The sequence below is a fragment of the Coptis chinensis genome, chromosome 2 (assembly GCF_015680905.1).
Source record: "Coptis chinensis isolate HL-2020 chromosome 2, ASM1568090v1, whole genome shotgun sequence".
Taxonomy (NCBI): Eukaryota; Viridiplantae; Streptophyta; class Magnoliopsida; order Ranunculales; family Ranunculaceae; genus Coptis; species Coptis chinensis.
The window spans coordinates 111,313,268-111,333,981 of NC_141457.1; the positions used below are offsets into that span (position 1 = coordinate 111,313,268).

The 20,714-nt window shown below is 36.2% G+C and overlaps 1 protein-coding gene and 1 long non-coding RNA gene across 7 annotated transcripts; one reads left to right on the forward strand and one right to left on the reverse strand.

Annotated features, from left to right (window-relative positions):
• The first annotated feature begins 3,633 nt into the window (after positions 1-3,633).
• Positions 3,634-13,398, forward strand: LOC147520640 (uncharacterized). 6 transcript variants are annotated; one of them, XR_015212747.1, is made up of 14 exons: positions 3,635-3,943; positions 4,066-4,183; positions 4,922-4,995; positions 5,960-6,025; positions 6,126-6,231; positions 6,478-6,604; positions 6,707-6,782; positions 6,876-7,413; positions 7,533-7,594; positions 7,961-8,144; positions 8,238-8,352; positions 8,475-8,761; positions 8,851-8,919; positions 12,894-13,398. It is a non-coding gene; the product is annotated as an uncharacterized LOC147520640 (long non-coding RNA). The 6 variants fall into 6 exon arrangements; XR_015212749.1 differs by lacking the exon at positions 12,894-13,398 and having other exon boundaries at positions 3,636-3,943; positions 6,876-7,051; positions 7,136-7,413; positions 8,851-9,725; XR_015212748.1 differs by lacking the exon at positions 12,894-13,398 and having other exon boundaries at positions 4,922-5,047; positions 8,851-9,725.
• Positions 9,015-11,283, reverse strand: LOC147520641 (cytochrome P450 81Q32-like). Its single transcript, XM_086592173.1, has 2 exons — positions 10,071-11,283; positions 9,015-9,803 (listed from the first exon to the last, which is right to left on the reverse strand). The coding sequence occupies exons 1-2, from the start codon at positions 10,968-10,970 to the stop codon at positions 9,183-9,185; spliced, it is 1,521 nt and encodes a 506-aa protein (XP_086448299.1). The 5' UTR covers positions 10,971-11,283; the 3' UTR covers positions 9,015-9,182.
• Positions 13,399-20,714: the final 7,316 nt, after the last annotated feature.

The window sequence follows — 20,714 nt, forward strand, 5'->3', positions numbered from 1 at the left end:
CAACTGTGGGTCGTATAGGCAACATTCATATGGTTAACAGAATGGGTGTCAGACGTGAATTTCAGATTGGCCAGCCGTCACAGTCCGACGTTTCAACATGGACCTGTACACACATTTGTTCCAACGCCAGATCCCCCTCAGTAAGAGTGGCCTTGGGTTTTCAGTTTGAGTGATCCGAGTGGCCGACGATTTACCATTCCATTTCTTCTATTGATGACACTTGCGTCATACAGTTAGAGCCTGACCTTGGACATCTACCTATGGTAATTATTTTGATTGGTTTTGGTTTATTATTTTTTATTATTATGGAAATGTCATAAATTATTAATGAATAATTATTTCAGGATAAGCTACGCATGAGATATGAGACAAGCATTCGTGTAAATGATGGCTTGCGCTCATCGGTATTCGCCTACAGTGTTGAGAGAGATAGACTTCTTTCCCAGGCTCATGTACATTATGACGATTTGCAACGCCAGGTTGATGAGTTACAAGCTCAGATTGATCGCACAAGGGTGAGTTCATCACATGGACAGACGAAGAGTTCAGCAGGAGGACAGTCGAGGAGGAGTTCACGGCAGAGGAGATGTATGTAGGAAGTGAGGACTTGATGATTTCTAATATTAATTTTGTTGTATGACAATTATTATTATGTTGTGTGATTTAGAATTGTTCATTTGATCTTTTTAATAATTTCTAATTTACTTCTTTTGATCAATTTGATTTAGCAAATGAATTGCAATTTTTATCAATAGAACGACAACTAATACATGATTGCAAAAATATAAAATAAAAATAAATAAATAAATAAAAGACAACTATTACATATCACCCTTATTACATACTATTAGAGTTACTCTAGTTATCAAGTCATCATTTTCTTCATCATTGGCTCCTCCGTCGTCGGAAGCTACATTTGTACTACTTGATTCAATTTTTTTTTTTCCATATTTAGCTGCAATTGCTTCTTGTTTTAGCTCTAAAACCCTTCGCAAACGAGGATTGACTTTGTCGAGTGACATTGCCAACAACCTAGTCTCATTTTCCTCCTCTTTAACACGAATTTTTTCTTTCTTCAAAAATAACTTTTTTTTTGTCTTCTCTTGCTTCATTTTCATCATAGTTTGAAATTGCTATTTAGAATCTCTTCTTTTTGTCTTCGACTTTCTTTAAAAGCTTGAAGAAATTCATCTATATTTTTAGCAGTAGATGCAACATTAGCCTTGACAGTAGAAGCAATTTTCTTGTTCTTCTCAATTTCTTTGCTCTGCTTCCTACCAACCGACCTCTCCAAAAAACCTTCGGTACTGCTAGAATCGTATTTCGAGTACAGTGAAGGTGAATGGTTAGAATGAGGTGTTGAAGGGGTTGGGGTTGAGGGTAAAAAATTGAAACCTTCAATATCTCCGGATATTGCTTTCTTCTTTGGTCTTGGAGCAAGTGTTTCGTTACATAACTAAGTTATTTGCCACTTTGGCATATTTTTTACTAGATTATAACAATCTTGTTATATCCATGGTTTCCCAGTAGTAGCCACATAAGTTCCTGCCGCGTCTGTAAGCTACGTTTATTAAAAACAAAACAAAAACAAAAACAATATCAAGTAGTATATAGACGAAGTATAAACGAATCTTACAATGTCTTCACGCCCCCCACCCGCTTGAAGGTTGTTCTTCAAGCTTTCTTAGTATAGCATGATATTTGTTGAAGAACGGTAAAAGAATCGCCCAACGTTGTGAGACTCTTTTCTACTTACGGTTGTGGTCAAAACCTTGAATTTCAATCATCCTAGCTATAATTTGTTCCGAATAAACTTGTCCCGTTTGATCATTCCCTACTATAGGATCTTCTCCAATCTCAATCCACGCTCTAGTAAGAGCAATATTTTCTTGATTTGTCCAACTTGGACCCCTGCCTTGTTTTGGTTGTGACATTGAGAGTGTTGTGTGTAAAATGGTTGAATTTTTTGATAAGAATGTTTGAGTTGAGTGTATGTAAAATGAAGAAGGAGATGAGTGATATATATATATATATATATATATATATATATATATATATATATATATATATATATATGCAAAATTATGGCCGTTTTTTGCCCCTTTTTTTCTCGTTGGAGCACGCGACATTGTCAATGGCGCGTGACATTAGGAGTGGCACATGGTGATGGTCAAAGTAAAAAAAAAATTGTGGGCGACATTTGCAATGACACGCGACATTACCACTATCGCTCTGTATCCGCATCCAAATTGCCAAATTTGCGAACAAAAATGCGGGACGACATGTGATGCGACCGAATTTGAGGCCATCTAGAGTTGGAATTCTGAAAATTTTTGACTTTTGGAAGTAAATTTGAAGAATTTGACATATAATACTACCACCTAAAGATGTTCTTAGGAATAAAGCAGTGTAAAACAGAAACAAAATCCAAGCCATGTTGTGGGTCTATAAAAATAGGAGTAGGCTCTAAGCCCGGTCCATAAACACATCAACGTTCGCCAAGGCCTCGGGATCGAAGCTCAACAAGGTTTTGTCCCTCCTTTTTTACTCCCTAAATTTTTTGATTCTTTTTTAAGCTAAAAATTTACAACAAAACAACACTCGAGAATTCAGAAAAAGAAGAATAACAATCATCGATTGATCAACCAGGATAGAATCTCGATGCCAGTGACTCTACTGTCCTTTTGTTTCTTCAAACCCTAATGTCATATTTAATATGTGTCTTTTTTCTATACTGCCCTACGTCGTTTTACACAATTCTTTACCTAGAAACCTTGAGACAACTGATCAATCTTGGGAACTTTGTTAGACACTACAGGCTTATTATAATCGTGTAACACATTGTTATCTTACTTTCAAGTGCTCAACTGAATTTTTTTGTTTTTGTTCAAAACTATAATCGTTTGTTTTAACATGTGTTTTTAGGGAACTTCAAAATTTTCTTACACAATCTCCCCATCTCCAGATATCAAAACTATTTTGTTTTTTGGTTTTGAAGGCAAGACTTTCCTCTTTTTTCAAATGCAAAAAAAGATGGGTGAAATATATTAAAAAAGAGAGAGAGGGAGGTTAAAAAAGAAGGGTGTGTTTTGATAGTATGGGGAGAATATTAATGGCTGCTATTTCTCTCTTTGTTGTCTGCTAATTTTCATGTGGTAGTCTAACATACCCAAATTCAATTGTTTTTCTTCAATATAATTTTCTAAAAATTGATTGTTTTAACAATGAGAAAATCATATGTTTTGCATTGAACTTTTCATTTTCAAAACTAGAGTTGTTCGTTTAAACATATTAACATATATTTCATGATTTTTTAAAGGATGGGGCATGGGGAAGTGTATCCCATGGTTTCTCGTGGTTTTAAAACTGTTAATTATTATTATTATTGCTGAATGCAGGGTGTGATTACTAGCATAGGAGAATATTAGCAATTACGTCTCACTTTTGTGTATTTGAGATATTTCATTTGGTAGGAAGTATTTTGCATATATATTCTCCACCCTCTACAAATTTTACAGAAAATTTAATGGAAGGAGGGGCATGGAGAAATTTCACGTGGAAAGTGAAGTGAAGAGGGAACTTACTAGTTACTACCTTATGAAAATTTTATAACTCCAAATGGGACTTACTCACAAAAAATTTCCCTAGCAATATAACACCCAAAATCTTATAACTGAGTTTTGTTTGTTTCTTTAAAATTCTTTTCATACTCCTCTAGTTACTATATGTTCTTCTTATTGTATATTTTTTCCATTCTTCTAGTTACTTAGTTAGCAACATACCGTACAAAATGGACTTGAAGCAATTTTCACTTCACTGTGTTTGTCCTATCACATTCTGATGTCATCCGCTTTTATGGAGTTTATATTTGTACTATGGTACTACGAAGGCAAGGAGCACAATCGGAACATGAAGTTGCTGCATGCCCTTTTGGTTTGCATATGTAAGTTAGTTTGAGCAGCTATTAACGCAAGGAAGGCTTTTCAGAGAAGATATCACTTTAAAATACAATATGATAGGGAAAACTGAAGCTGAGGAGTTTGGTTTGATGTTACTGGTGACTAGATTTCAAGAAGAGATAGAGGAGAAATTGGTTTGATGTAAAGATGGAGAGGAAGCTTAGGTCGAGCGGAATTGGAGTCAGCTGTCTTGGTCGTAACATGCCTCAAATGGTGGAATGATGGTATGTACATGCAATTTAGTCTTAAATTTTAGATTCCACATTCTGTTTTCTACACTTAATTACTCCTAACGGCTGAATCTGGTTCTACAAATAATCAAGTGAGAAATGCTTAGGAGATACTTCTTTAAGGAGCTTACTCGGCCTGACCCCTTAAAAGACAAGATTTTTGTGATAGGTGCCTTGGAAATTTCGTAGGTGTCTTTCTTGGCTTATATTAGTAGCTGTCTTTCTTAAAACAAATTCATTAACCTAAAAAATTAGGGTGATAACCCAAACTGCTATCATTCAACACTTTACACGCCCCACACACACAGAACAAGTGATTTCACTGTTCTTGTAATTACGAACTCCATTTATATTTCGGGATAAAACTGTTACCAACATGCACTATATAAGTGATACTGTTATTTCTCTACATTGATTGTTGTTTTTACTGAATGTAGGCTTGGTAGTGTTAACAGGTATTTTACTTGTGTAATAAAACCATACCAGGTTTAGTTATTCATGACACAATACTTTTCAGTAATTGCATTGTCCTTGAAGGAAAAGCTCATCACCGAATTCCCATTTATAACATGCATATGAATGGACTGCCACATATGCATGTTTTCTTTATCTTTTAATTTTTAAACGTAAATAAACAGTAAACAATTCACTACGTAAACAGTAAACATAAGAGATTAAAGTGACATTAATTTTACTTGCAACTAATTGATGACCCATTTATAACTTTTTCAGGAGCTTATGATTACAGTGTATGACGCATGAACTACACTTACAGAGTTACAGCTAAAGTTTTGTTACTGAAATAGGTATTTAATTGGTGAACGAAGCTTAAGGAATTATTGTGCTTGAAATAAGTTGGTAAGATCCAATGGTTCAGTGACAATGAAATTGTTGTTTGCTCTTCCTCATCTAATTAAACAATCCGTAATTGGATCATTGACCATCTGATAAGTCTGTATCACTAAGTGTGCAACTGTATTGTTAACTTCTGTGACTTCTATTCTACTCACTTCTCTCAGGAAAAATTGAAACAAATAAAGAGTTTCAGGTCTGTATATAACATAAAAATGAATACTATTCCTAGTTTGCTACTTCTAAGGTGTATCATTTTCATGTCTAGGTAGTGATATGAGTATGACGTGGCACTATCTGGAGGAATCTGATATTTCTTTGTTGCAGCCTTTGCACTAATGATTTTTCTTTGACTGTTTCATAGTCTATTGGTTCAAGAATTTGGAAATTATTTCTTCAATCTGTGCATTAAGCAGTGTTAAAGACTCGCATTTTTCAGTTTACCAAGCAGTACAGTTATTGTCAGATAATGGCAACACCAATTGTTGAATGACGTCTGTTGAGCAATGCCAACTTTGAATGTGTTTGCTAGATTGTCATCCAATAATTAACTTTAAAGCCGTACTTAATTTGAACAAGGGATGTTTCTAAATCTTCCTCTTTCTATACGAATGGCAATTGCAGTTTACAAAGTAGTCTCTGGTCTTGGTTTTATTTATTTATTTCTGTTTGTTTTGGGGGGGGGGGTGATGCACTTGCTCTTTTGAGGTGCTGTGGTACAAAATGGTTAGAGATCTAGCTACTTACTATACTTCTGAATCATGGGTAAAAGCAAGGTATGTTTAATGTGAACAAAACATTGTATTCAAGATCTGATCTGTAATACCAACAATATTGATTCTAGACTTGAAACTTGATGAAGCATATACTGAGTTTTACATCTTATATTGATTACTAACTCACGTACTATATCAACAGCATTGTTTCTAGACTTGAAACTGAGGAAGCATATGCTGAGTTTTGTAGGAGCTGTCTGTTGGATTGGTAAAAACTTTATCTTGTTAGTGCCTTCTGTTCTTTTTCTCTTTTTATTTGATAGTTACAACTTTATCCCCCTAAACCCTTTTTATGTCTTTGTTGTCAGTGGTTGGTCTAGCACATAATTCAGTAATATTACCAGACAAAAGCCTGGGATGCTTACTTGGTTTGTAGTCAAACAAATCCAGTTAGGCTTGATGTGGGAAATGGAGGTATGACAAAAGACAAATATATATCCCCTGTATGTCTTTCTCTCCCTAGGCATTCTTTTTATGGTTTATTTTGACATTCTATTAGTTTGAATACTTAACCACCTCTTCTCATTTGAGTGATGTGCGGAACAAGATAAACAAACCTTAGAGATCCTTCTTGGAGTATGGAGATCACAGTTATTAGCCTTAGAGATCCTTCTTAATTTATTTTAGTCGCAGTATTCTTATTCTTGTAAACTTGAACAGTTTCACTTGGTGTTGCAAGAAAAGAAGGTTAGAGCCAAAGGTGTGACCTTGATGTACAAAAGAGACAATCCATCATTACTACCGACATTTTATTGCTTTGGTCTGCTTTATACTGGAGTCACAAATGGTGACTTACTTCCTATATCTCTCTACCTTTTTTTATTCATTGTTTATATATACTTAGTAATTGTGCAGTTGACATACTATTATTATATGAATGATTGTTCAGGCACCTTTTCTAATTGGAGTGATGTTTGGAATACCTTAGAGATACTTGGGAATAAGGAGGTCATAGTTAACCAAAGGTGGTGCGTAGTGGGATATGGTTTTGATTTAGTTTTGTTCACATTTTCTTAGTTCTAATAATGTGAACGGTTCCACTTTGTGTTCAAGCACAGAAGAAAAAGATGGAAGGTGTGATCTTGAGGAACAAAAGAATCAATCCAGCATTACCATGTAGATCTAATGGTTTGTTATACTCTATATTGGAGCCGCTTGGGATTGAAAATCCTTTATCATTTGGGCTGGGCCAATCTTTAGCTCGGCTATAGGATTATCCTCCTTTTTAACTAAGGTCCTCGACATTCTGCCGTTACATCTCCCAAGGGGTATGTAAGTTAAGACATTTGGGAGCTGATGTTTTGGGTGATTTTTGCAGAATCGAGCAAGAAAGGAAGAGGTGAATAAGATCACGCAGGTTATGGAAGAAGTCCAAGTTATGTGTAGTCCATGTTGTTTGGTTATATAAGTACACATTTGGTGCAAAAATATTTGACAGTCTGTTTTCACAAATGGATTCATAAGCTCAAAATGGTTAGAGCGCTCTTAATTGAGAGGTTGATGGTTCAAATCCGTCAAGATCCAAGTAAGAAATGATTCATGATTGAGAATGTTAGTAGACATAAACGAAAAAAAGGGGGTTTCTCTGCTGTTTTGGTAACTCTTCTTTACTTTTTTTAATTCCTTTTTGATGGTATTTGCCATTTTCCTATTATACAAATTTAGGGTGATAGAATGCCAGTATGACATTGATAATTCCTAATTTTCTTATTTAGGAGCGATAAGAGAAGGGGAGACATATGAAAGCAGGGTTTGGTCCCGCTGATTTTATTCTAGGGTTTGTACTCTCTGTACTCCCTGTTCCATTACGTCTAATCGCCAATTATCAAATTTCTCAATTTAGTGATTGTTTATCTGTGGAATGATTGTATGTAGTTTGTATTGTTTAGAAACATGTAGGCAAGAGTTGTCAGACACCAGGAATTAATTGGACCAAATAAGTCGTCTGTGCATTGTTTTCACTGGTAATAGAATTTGATCTAAAATGAATCAAACTGCCAGTTTATATGCTTCTAAGAACGTTGCTCTCACAATTTTTATTAACATCTCCAGCTGTGATATTTGAACTACAAAGGGGAATAGTAAGATTAAACCAGGCCTTGTATGTACACAAAATCTAAGCTAAAATTTGGTGCTTCCACAGGGATCTGTAGATAAATGTTTCGTTGACATGGAAAGAGATATCATCCTATTAGCTCAATGGCCTTCAAACCAGAAGCTGGGTTACTGAGGATATTAAGTTGGTTCTTCCAAGAGCCAGTCAGGAGGAACAAAGGTGAAGTTGGATAGAGTAATGTGACAAAACCAACTTGGGGATTCTGTTTAAGGTAACAATTCTGAATCTTTCTTATTGAGCTGTGAGATGATGATTTCATTTTGCTGCATATATAATTTGATTTTTACTTGTGGACTATTTTCAGTATTTAACCAAAGAATGTGATTTAGCCTGTTGCTGTTTGCCTGCTTCATGTCCTAGTCTGAAACATTTGCATGCAGATTTGTATCCTACCAAAATTCAGGTCTCAATTTTTTCAGGTACAACAGTTGGAACTTTAACCAAGTGTTTTGCAATATATATAAATATATATAACAATCTTCTACGTGTTTTTGAGTTGATTTGCTATCCAGTATCAATTCACCAACTATATGTTTGTTAGGCACACCGTAGGCATGATTATACTTTCAACATGGAAGAAGCTCTGTAAGAATTGTGTCTTCAACCAACTTAGAAATGTTTGAAACTGAGTCCTTGAGGGAAGTGGGAGTAAGACTTGGCGAGGGTTTTGGTTGAGAATGCCATCAAAGGAGAAAATCAATATCTTTCTCTCAGAACAGAATCAATATCCTAGAAGATACCGATGTTAACTGCTTTCTACCTCCGCAGCAACGATGACGATTATGCACTTTCTGATTTCTTAGCATTTTAATGGACTACACCCCCACGGTAAATAATTTGATTATCCGTTTGCCCCTTCAAACTGTTGTACCTTTTATCTTCATTTTCTTATAAACATTCAATGTTTTGAAAATCAGATAACAGATTCCCGATGAATTAGTGGAGCATTATGTTACCAAGAGTGGATTCCAATACGACATTCAATTGTAAGTTTTTTTTTTTTTGGTTTCTCTCCATTTCATATGGTTTGAATCAAAATTGTGAAGTTGTATAGGGGGGTAAAACATTTACTTCAACTGAATGATCAAAGGAAGCTAGAATAGCAATAATGTATTAGCTGTCCCCCTCTTATTTTCAGCAATCAGTAGTTGGTTCCAAACGGACCCTAAGATTTAGAGAACTTCACAATTATATAAACCTCTGTATAGTGAACAACTGAGCAAATGCTTAAATTGTAAAGTATGGACTCTCAAAGTTGAGAGAGAAATTGCATCAGTTGCGGGCGTGGCCTATAAGTGGCCTCCAAGGACTCAGCTTTTGGCATTGTAGTACCAGGCCATTCAGTCAGGTCAACCAGCTCTGGTCCAAGCCTTTTCCACTCAAAGCACTGGATTAGTGTACCCACAACCAAAGATACTGATTTCACACCCAATCCAGCTCCCGGACATGCTCTCCTACCCAATCCAAATGGAATGAATTTAAATCCCTCCCTTTCTCCTTGGACACCTGTAAACCTCTCGGGCTTGAAACTATTGGGCTCCTCCCATAGTTTGGGGTCTCTATGAATGGCATATGCATTTACCAGTAGCATTGTGCCGCGTGGAATTTTGTATCCACCAATGGTGCACTCTTCTGATGAAGAATGCGGTACTAGTAATGGCCCAGCCGGAAATAATCGAAGTGTCTCATTTAGGATGCAGTGTAGGTAGGGGAGGTTGGAGAGATCCGATTCGTCTATCAAGCGACTGTTCTCTATGTGCGAGTCGATCTCAGCTCTTGCTTTCTCCAGCACTTCCGGATGATTCAGTAAGAGTGACATTGCCCATTCCATCGTCGCAGATGACGTGTCGGTTCCTGCCGTGAACATTATCTAACAATACCAATTCAAGGTTAGGTTGATGGTGATTTGATAATAAGTTCATTTGCCAATAACTTTCAGATGTGACCAAATAACAATATTATATATATGTGATTTTAATAGCAATTCGTGGTTAGGTTGATGGAGATTCAAGGTTAGACTTTCTTAGGTATTTAAGTATTTTCAGATCATGTACTTTGAGGTTAATGCCTTGAGGTCAAAATTGATTAGCTAAGGAAAAAAAAAAAAAAATACTAGTTCAATATTAGAAATGCTTACCGATATGATACCTTGGATGGCATCGTCAGAATAGTAATCCGGTTCCATCTTCTGTAAAGACAACAAACCATCCGTCACAGTTGTCCTATTCTTCTCTCCATCAATTGAATCATTAACTCTCTTTATCCTTGTTTCCTCTATCAAACCTTGCAAGAACTCTTCTCTAGTGCTTTGCAACTTAACCAACTTCTTATCCAATCCAACAAAACTAAAGAACCTCCTGAAAACTGGATAAATATCACCCAAGTTCAATGCCATGTTGGGCACAAATGTCTCCTTCAAAAACTCCCTCATTCTGCTTTTCTCTTCGATCCCCATATTCTCACCGTAACAAGGCCTTCCAACAACAATCCTCATCATAATATTTACAGTTAAATCAAATAACATAGATCTTACATCAATAAATTTCCACTCATCCAACCTTGTTTGACTGAACATTTCTTTAACAGAACGCTTGATCTCTTCACTGCGAAGGTGAGACGATAAGAGAAGACGATTAGATGAGAATATCTCAATCGAAGTTACACGACGAAGATTACGCCAGTGTTCACCATATGGAACCCAACCTAGAGCAGTGTAATTTTGACCCAAGTGTTGTCCAGCAACCAAATTAGGACGGTTTGCGAAAACGATATCGTTGGTTGTGAAGATTTCTTCAACGTAAGTTGGGGAGGAGACAGTGAGGACATTGCGAAAACCAAACTTAAGGAACATAATTGAACCATGTTTGAGTGATAGAGATTGGAGTGTTGTGTGGAGTGGTTTTTTGAGAAGGTGGAGGTGGCCTAGTAAGGGAAGAGTGGACGGGCTTGGTGGAAGATTTTGATTAGTAAGTTTTTGGAAAAGGTACTTGGTGATGAAGAGAATGAAGAAAATGAGTATGTAGTTGACTGAATCCATGGTGAAGAAACAAATGAGACGGGATTGATTTGTTCTTGGGAATTCAATCTGATCTATTTGTTTTGAAGTTGTGAAGAACGTGATCCGTTGAATAAAATACTAGAGTTTTGAAAATTGGCCTGTTGCTTGTTATTTTGAACAAAAACATCCGCAGCACCTGTTTAATTGACTAGAATTCGTCTACACCGAGGATATCTTCATAGGGACGAGATCTGAGGCCGTTGAATCACACATCCAACGGTCTCAAAACCCTCATCTCTACGAAGATATTCTCGTAGTAGCCCATTTATTAGTACGATGGGTAGGCAAATAGGCCTGGATGTGTGACAGTTTTCCGAGCGTGTCCTTGTCAGTTGTCACTCGTGCAGCTTGGCAGTGAAACAGCAGTATTGGGCTTCGGCCGTCTCAGTAATGTTGGAGGCCAGGAAATGAAGCCCAGCACTTGCGAGTTCATGTAAAGCTGTAAGCCTGTAACACAAGAAACATAAAGCCATGACCCTTGGGGTAAAAAACAAGTAGAAAAGTTCCATGAAGATTGGAAGTTACAAAAAAAAAAAAAAAGGACGAAGAACAAATATGGATGAATTAGGAAGTGTAGAAAGAAATTAGGAATTAGTGAAGCAACAACATCTTTAAGAATAGTGGGTTCTCAGCTTACGCCAAATGGCAGCAATTGAATAGCATGAATAAGGGCATTAGAGCATCTTTAAGAGAGCAATAAAAAAAACACCAAAATTTTGAACCAAAAACACACCAAATCAAAAAAACACCAAATAACTTTAAGAGCAACATCAAAAAAACACCAAGCAACTACGCGCGGTTTTTGCCAAAACTTATATATACGCGGTTTTGGCAGCCACTAAAGGGCAAAAAACCGCCACTAAAGCCCAACTTTTTTTTCTTTTTAAAACCACGCGGTTTTGAGAAAACCATATAAGCTATGTATCCCACATAAATTTTTTTTTTTTTTTTTTTTTCTAGTTTTTTCACCAAATTCGGGCGAGGTTTTGTAAAATCTCTATCTAATAAAAAAATCAATTGGAGCCCCGAAACTCCATCCAATGGTTGGTTTTACCAAAACCAGATCCAAAGTGTTTGGAGTAATTTGACATGCCAACCAAACTATCCAAAACCACATATCAACCCTGATTTGGTAAATTTTGGGTTTGGTGTTTTTATCAACATGTAGTTTCCCTGAAGTTGAAAAAACACCAAATTCTTGATGCTAGGTTGATATCACTGCTAAAGATACTCTTACAATATCAAACATGTCATACTAGAAGTACGCTGTCAAGCAAATAAATGGCTTTGATAGAATCAGTACTGGTGAATAGCAAAAATTAGGGAACAATTTCGTAAACTTTAATCCAACAGTCCGACACCACCAAACAAAATTCACAAGAACCAAGAAATGTATGTGGAAGTGCTCTCACTTTTAAGGGGACTGAATGCAAGAATAACAGCCAATTGTTGAGAAAAAGTTATCGGGACCTATAAAAGATAAGAAACAAGTAAGCCCGATCATATGCACCCACTCTTATAGTGGAAATGTCCATGGAATCAAATACTATAAGAGCACACTCAAGCAGCCTTCTCTTGAAGGTGAATTGGTCATTGAAAGGATGAAGAATTACTTGCTCCCAGAACCAGCTGATCGCGTTTAAGAAACAAACAACTCCCTCTCTCTCGTGTGCTGTGTCCCTTGTTTGGGATGTAATCAATACATTTTGTCACCTTTTTCCTTAATTATTTTACACACTCTTGCCTGCAGCAACAAAGTATTACCTTTCCACCTTTTTTTTCCTCTTACTTTCTTGACTATCTTTTATATCCCTTGCCTCTCAAGCCAAGGCAAACAAACTCTTTGCATTTCACTTCTTTAAGCCTTTAAGGTATAACTAACAACACTCTTGTACTTTGTAGCTAGTGACTTTTACAAATGGAGTTGTTGAAGGAGGTAACTGTTTTGCTGCTTCTCTCAGTACTCCTAGTCTCAGCACACCAGAAGAATGAAACTACAAATCTTGGAACCAAAGAGCACTTTCATGAAGCTCAGCAGCAACAGCAACAACAACAGCCACAAGAAGAAGAAGAACAACAACAACAGCATCCATTCTATGCATTCTTCACAAACAAAAGGAAGGTTCCAAACAGCTTTGACCCGCTCCATAATCGCTAAGTAGCCTTGTATTATCTGCTACTGATTTTGTTCGTTGTATTTTATCATAGTTTTCCATCTGTTCAAAGTCAAAAAGGAAATTATTGCTCTTGTTTAAATTTGTATGGTAAGTTTTAAATTTATCTAGAGTTTTAACCAGTTAATGATAAAAACAGAGAAGACGAAAGGTAAAATTGAAAAGGATATATGAGGGTGTTGTAGGAATGATGGCGAGGTACTTTTGACCTCGTGAATTGGATATGCGTTTTGTAACTTTAGTGGGTTTGATAGTTATAGAGACCTAAAAGTAGATTATAGAACATGGCAGTATGGCATGCTCTCAAGGTTTGAATTGTGTTGTCTTTTTTCCTCTCTGTTTGTCCTTTGCTTTTGAACTTGCTTTTGCTCTCTTTTTTCTTGGACTCGTCTACTTCATCTTATTTGTCCCTTTTATTCGATTATTTTCAACCCTTTGCTAAATGCCTAAATGTGAGTACAATTTTTCTGCAAAGGAAGATAATTCCACTGGAAATTTCAATTTTATTCGCACTTGTGATCGATTGTCTTCCTCGATTTGGGTACGGAAAACGGATTACTGAAAAAGGGAAAAGATTGTTCAATGTGAATGGGGTATGTACCAATGTACAATATACCACTTGACACATGTATTTTCTATCCCATTTTCTAATTGCAAAAGGCAATATAACCCTCGAACTTATAGATTTAACACTCTCCCCCTCCCCCTTTTAACAATAATTCTGCACTAACATAGCATTTGACACAGTTGACCGATACAGTGACGTGGCACTGTAAGCATCGAGAAATTAAATACCACTACAACATCAATGTTGCACTATGAAAATCACTGCAACGTCAATGTTGCACAAAGAAATATCACTGCAACATTAATGTTGCACAATAAAAACCATTGCAACGTTAATGTTGCACCATGAAAACCACTACAGTGCAACATTGAAAAATCAATGGAATGGATAGTTTGCTATGAAAAAAAGATAAGAATGACAAAATAAGAATGAAAATATGATAATGGAAAGAGAATAAATGTTTTGAGTGAGAGAAAAAAAATTTTGGCTATTATTTTCACCACTGCAACATTGACGTTCAAAGATGCCACGCCATTTGTGTCTTGACCAAGATAGTCAAGGCCAAAGAAAAGTCTTGGCGCCTAAAAGCAAGGCCGAGAGAGGCTTTTTGTGCCTCGCCCTCGGCCAGTCGCGGATACTAACATGAGGTGTGCACTTTTAGTTGAGGCGCGCGACACACAAGGCGCGCACCTTATTAACTTTTACATTTTTTTCATTTTTTTTACAATTTTTGTTATTTGTAACACATTTACACTCAATCCAATTGTTGTATGGTACAAGAAATTTTACAAATTTAGTAAGTTTTATTTGGAGTACATTCTAAACTTAATTTTGACTAGTTTTTGTTAAGTTGTTGGATTGAGAGAAAACACAAAGATGAATTAAATGAAGTTTTACGGGATTCTAAAATTTGAATAATGTGTTCTATTTCATAAAGAACTCTCAATTGGATTGGTTATTATTTTAGTTTATTGAAGTTGAGCTAGATTGTTTTGAGAGATACGAGTTTTATTTTGCTCTTTATCTATTGCTTAAGATTTTTATTTTAAATGACTACAATGGTTTCATGTTTACAATCACATAAAATTAATTTTAAAGTTTGGCTAAGTAATTCAGTGATAATTCATGTCATATTTAATATTTATTTTTTTATTACTACGCCCCTTAAGGCACAAAGAGGATATTGCGCCTTAGGTGCGCTTTAACACCTTGACTACACTAGTCTTGACTGTGTCATTTTTCCTGTGTTAATATAGTATTATGTATCTAGCTTTTTTTTTCCAATTCATTTCCGGCACTGGAAATCTGATGTGGCAAAATATTGATTACTTGGAATTTCAAGTAAGCAATGAAAATGATGGATATTAACACGTGTTAGTAAGTAATAAAACCAAAAGATAACAGAGCTGACTCAATTGCAACTTTAAAAAGTGTAATGAATCACTGAGTTGACTCATTGTCTTCTTCAAAATGTAGAACACTAACTTTCCACCACCATCGATCCATAGCCAAAATCATATAATTCATCATAAAATATTGAATTTTATGATTAAGTAACCCAAAAATAGTTTGATTTTGAGGTGAAAAACAATTTGAAAAATTAGATTCCATACTTAAATAATTTTCCACCACTAATCATGCTAAGTTTATCGATACATAACTAGATAATGTTGTTTTTATTCAATTGGGTTTATGAAATTTCGTTGTTTTTTAGGTATTTGAGCTTTTTTTTAGATGTTGAGTGTTTATATAATCTGATTTCTGTTGTAATTTCATTAGGAAGAAGATAAACAATAACCATTAGATTCAAGAAATCTTAATGGGCCAAAAGGCGCCACGTGTTATGTTTAGTTTTTATATGAGCCTTAGATCATTGTCATATGGTCTATCAAGATTCGAACACATCATTCAACTTAAGTGGGATTCCACCCCATCAAATAATAATTTGACACTGAAAATTTTGGATTTGCCACATGAGAAAAAATTAATCCATATCAGTCTTCCAGTATCGGAAATGAAATGGAAAAATGGAGCTAGCAAAGAAGAAGAGAATAGAAATTAAGAACGGACATACAAACAAAAATCTCCTAAACAACATTTTGGGCCACATAACCCCCCAGAACGTTTGTTCCAGTGAGATGAGGCACAGGTGATATACGCATGGTTTAAATAGGTGATATGTGAAATTGAAATGTATTAAAACCCACTATAGACTATAGAGATGAGAGATTGTCCTTACGAAAACAGTTCAATTGAAAATTCTAAAATTCTTATGGAACTTTTTTTTGGCTCAATCACTACTGCAACTTAACTCCTGCTTAGAGAGAGAGAGGCTAACTTCATTGCATATCAATCGGCTAAACATGCAGTCAGTCTACAAAGTAACGATTGAGACCCCATGGATCACCAATGAGAGAGAGAGAGAGGGGTTTAGTTAACTAGTGTTACCGACTGTAAGTAACCCTTGTACCCTTGTACATCTTCTTTTATCTCTTTCAATAAGTAATTCAAAATTTTGCTCACTAAGAAAAAGGAAATTGAAACAAAATAGACACAAACAATTGAGTTCATAGTATCGTAGATCACGCATTAGAGATGTCACAGTAAAAAAATGTCACAAAATATTGTAACTATGTCATACTGCCCATATCTTAGGGGTGCAGACGGATAGATTTGGATATGGATATGTATCCGAATCCCACATATGTACAACAATAGTATCTGAATCCGAATCCAATGTCCGACTAAGATATTGGATAATATCCGATCCAATAAAAAATATCACAAAAACTCAAAATAAGATTAAAATTAATAAAACTCCAAAGTTGGATCTGTCTATTCATTAAAATAAGGAAACTAAATTATTAACATCACAAGAACAGTTACCACCTCCACTTTCAGCAAGTAGTAACAATTACCATATTCAATAACAATTACTAAATTATTATTGAATATGGTGGTGGTAGTGGTATCCTAATTTTATTTTAAAAAATATTTGGAAGGATTCATTGTTGAACTAGATCCAGACTTGCTTGTTCTTATTCTTGTTACTAATAGGTTGAGAATTTGACAGAGAAAGAAGATGTGGGTGTATTTGATTCACACGAGGAGATGGAGAAAAGAGATGCTCTTGTAAGCCGTGATAGTGTCGTGCAGTGGTGGTGTTGCCTTTGAGAACTTCAAAACTTGAAAAATAAAGAGACGGAATGGTATATTAGCGTACTCAGTTTCACACTTTCTCTTTCTAAAAACATTGGCATTAATAGTTACTGGTACTGGGATAATGGACCATATTTTATAGGGTTAACTAGTATTACCTCCCCAATTAGGGTCTCTCCTCTAAACACACGGTCAACTTGGTTTGACTGTTAACTTTCAAGTCAAACAATTGAAAATTACACAAATGTCCTTATTTTTTTCGAAAAGAAAATGTTCAATTTTAATTAGGTGGGGGCATTTATGTCATTTTGAGTGTCACACATGGGGGCGTAAGCATAGCATAAATAATAAGATAAGATCGTATTTTAGTCCAACGAAGTGCTATGCTACACTCACGCCCCTGTGCTACCAACTACTCGGCTGCGTCTTCATAATCGTCGACCACGTAACTCTTTTGCCCAATTTTCAGCATATATCAGGATATTAAACTGTCTAGTGGATGAAATTTCATATCCAACCACTCGAAGACGTGCAATTCGATCTAGACGTACTTCTTTTGTCTCCTTTATTATGCTAGATACTCCTTTTCAAAGGAAACATGATCAGCCGGAATCCTCTAGTGGTAATCAGAGAGATGGAGCTCAACCTAAGAATTCTATTTATATTCAAAGGATACATGATCGGCCAGAATCCTCTAGAGGTAATCAAAGGGTTGGAGATAATGAAGAAATCTCTTCGCAAAGGGAGAGGGTGGATGATCTAGATGAAAATTGCCCGCTTAGGCAATGGATACGTAATATAAGGGTGGCAGCTCAACTTGAAAATTCTAGGCTTATTCAGAGGATATCAGATCAGCAAGAAACTTCTGGAGGTAATCACAGTGTTGAAAATCGTGATACAAATTATTTGCATGGGATTGGGGAAAGGGTTGATGATTTAGATGAAAATTGTCCTCCTCAGACAGTGGATTCGTAATATGACAAATACAACTCAACCTGAAAATTCTATGTTTATTCAGAGGATACCAGGTCAAGAACAAAGTCTGTTACAAAGTTAGAGAGTGGAAATTAGAAGAGGTGAAAATTCTGCTAGACGTAAAAGAGCACGTTCAAAACTAACAAATGAGCAACGTGCTGTTATTCGAGATATTGACACCTCTCGTCGAAAGCGAGCACGGGCAAATCAGACAACTGAGCAGCGTTCTTTGTGCCGAGATATTGATACCTCCCGACGCAATTTGTCCAACCAAAATGAAACGGCAGAGGTACATCGTTTCAAGCTGGCTTTACGTAGAGCTCGTCGAAGACTAATAGTTGAAATTCAAGACCGCTGAACGGGTCGTTTAATAACACCACGTGTTTTATAGAAAGGCAGCTCTTCGCAAAATTGCTCACCAAAGATTTTCTTGCAAAATAGTTGCTCTTTCCCGCCGGATAGTTGCTCGACATGGACGAGTTCCACACCACAATCCTATGTACAATCGAGTATCGGAGATAACAATAGATGTGAAGTGACTATTCAAACACAAATTGTGAATGATTGCTTACCTCTTACCAATGCACAAGTATTCCGAAAATCATGTAACAATATTGTATGGTTGAGTTGTCTAGAATGCAAACTAAGATTCCTTGATTTGAAGATATCTGCAGGTATTTATTCTTCTTGCAAGTCTATGGTTAAGTTGTCTAGACTCTAGATGCCAAAGAAGATTCCCTTATTTGAATTTTTCTGCAAGTATGTGTTCTTCTTGCAAGTCAGATAAGCGAGGGAACCACCAAGCTAGCATGTTCAGTGTGATGTTCAGTGTGGATAACTCAATGCATCCTGGTATTGTGTCTCTAGAATTGGCTCGTTTGACTGATTTAGAAAGAATTCTTATTGCTAGGGTGCACCCAATGATGTCTGTATATCGTGTTAAAGGTCAACAATACAAATATGGTGGTAATGTGATAAACTTTGCATAAGATGTCAACGCAATTGCAACTGTTTTGCCATACAAGCCTGCTGATTTATCTGCAATACTAGTTGTTAATAGGGGCGGGCCACATACAAGCAAGGAGTTTTGTGTTCATCGCGAGTTTGTACGTGAAGCATTGGTTTAGTTGAAAAAATATCATAGGCACTATGGTGATATAATTATTGATGACGGAACTCTAGAAAGACTTCCAGTAGATGGGATACCGGAAGACATCCCAAGTGCATGAGAAAATTTGGGAGATCTTAACAATGGAGACAAAACAGTGCATATGCAAGTAGATGAGTCTCAAGGACCACCTGAGCTAATGGACCAAGATTTTCACATTGATGATTTTCATGCTGCTGGTACTATTGCTATTCTACCGCAACCTAATCAACAAGCATGTCTCTTAAGGGCATTGCAAGTTCCAAATGCAGATCAGACACATGTGCATATGCCTTTCACTCAGAGATCATTAATGAGTTTTCAACTCCCGGATACATTACTATGGCTTTTCCAACTTTGTTTCCTTATGGCAATGCTGATTTGAGGCAAGCTCGTCAAAGAAAAGTAAACCCGTTGCAATACTTTCAATATTTGATGAAGTACGATGATGGTCGTTTTGCCAAAGATTCAAGATTTCGGTACTTTGCATGTAACTCTTTATCAAGGTGGCGTGCACTTGCATTGGGTGATGTTTTCATGAGAAAGAATCTAGGAGATGCAGAGTTGTCAATACAAGATATTCGAGATATGATTTCATCTGGTGACAAACAACTAGTCAGTCGCATTTCTTACTTTGCAAGGAATATCCGTGGTACTTGTGCTTTTTGGTTTACAAGGTTGAAAAAGTTAACAGCCATGGTGAAACAGTTAGGCCCACCAACGATATTCTTCACACTCAGTGCTGCTGACATGCAATGGCCAGAACTATTTCACATTTTGGACCCATCTAATGCACTTGAAAGGTTGTCTCATTTTAATGTTGAATGATGGTATTGTACATCATTTTAATATATATTGACTATGAATTAGGAATTATTTGAGGATCTTTACAGGTATGACATGTTGAATTATATAACTTATAAGTTGTCTCCTTTAGAAAAAAGGAGGGGACGTGCAAGGTTGGTTAATGAAAATTCAAGTGTCGTCGCATGGTTCTTTCAGGCTAGGGTATCCAATTTTTTTCAGGAATATTTAAGCAACGAGTTTTCTGTGGTTGATCATTGGTACCGGTTTGAGTGGCAGAATCGTGGCAGTGGTCATATTCATTGATTTCTTTAGTTAAGAGGTGCTCCAGATGTTAGTGGGATAGGTACAAGCACTGAGGTTAGATCAAATGTCATTGAATATTTTGATAGGCTTGTTTCCATTGTAAATCCAAATCCTACCATGGATAGAAATATGCAAGAGCATCCTTGTGCGCGTACTTTGCCACTCGAGTTGAATCTTGATACAGACGAAGATGACTATGCTTTATTGGTTAATTGGGTCATGCGACACAGCATATGTGGAAGCTATTGCTTACGTTTACATAAAACAACGAAAGAGATGGGATGCCGCTTTAGATATCTATTTGATGTACTTGATCAGTCGGAGATTGTTGAAGAACCGCCTAACAGTAATATGTTCCGGTTTATTGGGCGTCAAAATGATGAGTTAGTCTGCTCCCATAATAGAATTTTTTTGCATACATGGCGTGCAAACATTGATTGGTCGTCCGTCCTTTCGGTGCAATCTGTAGTAAATTACATTGCTAAGTATGCTTCAAAATCTGAGCCTGCATCAAAAAGTTTCACAGAAACTTTACGAGAAATTGTTGAAAATCTTCGTCAATCCATGTCAGAATGCAAAATCTGCTTTCA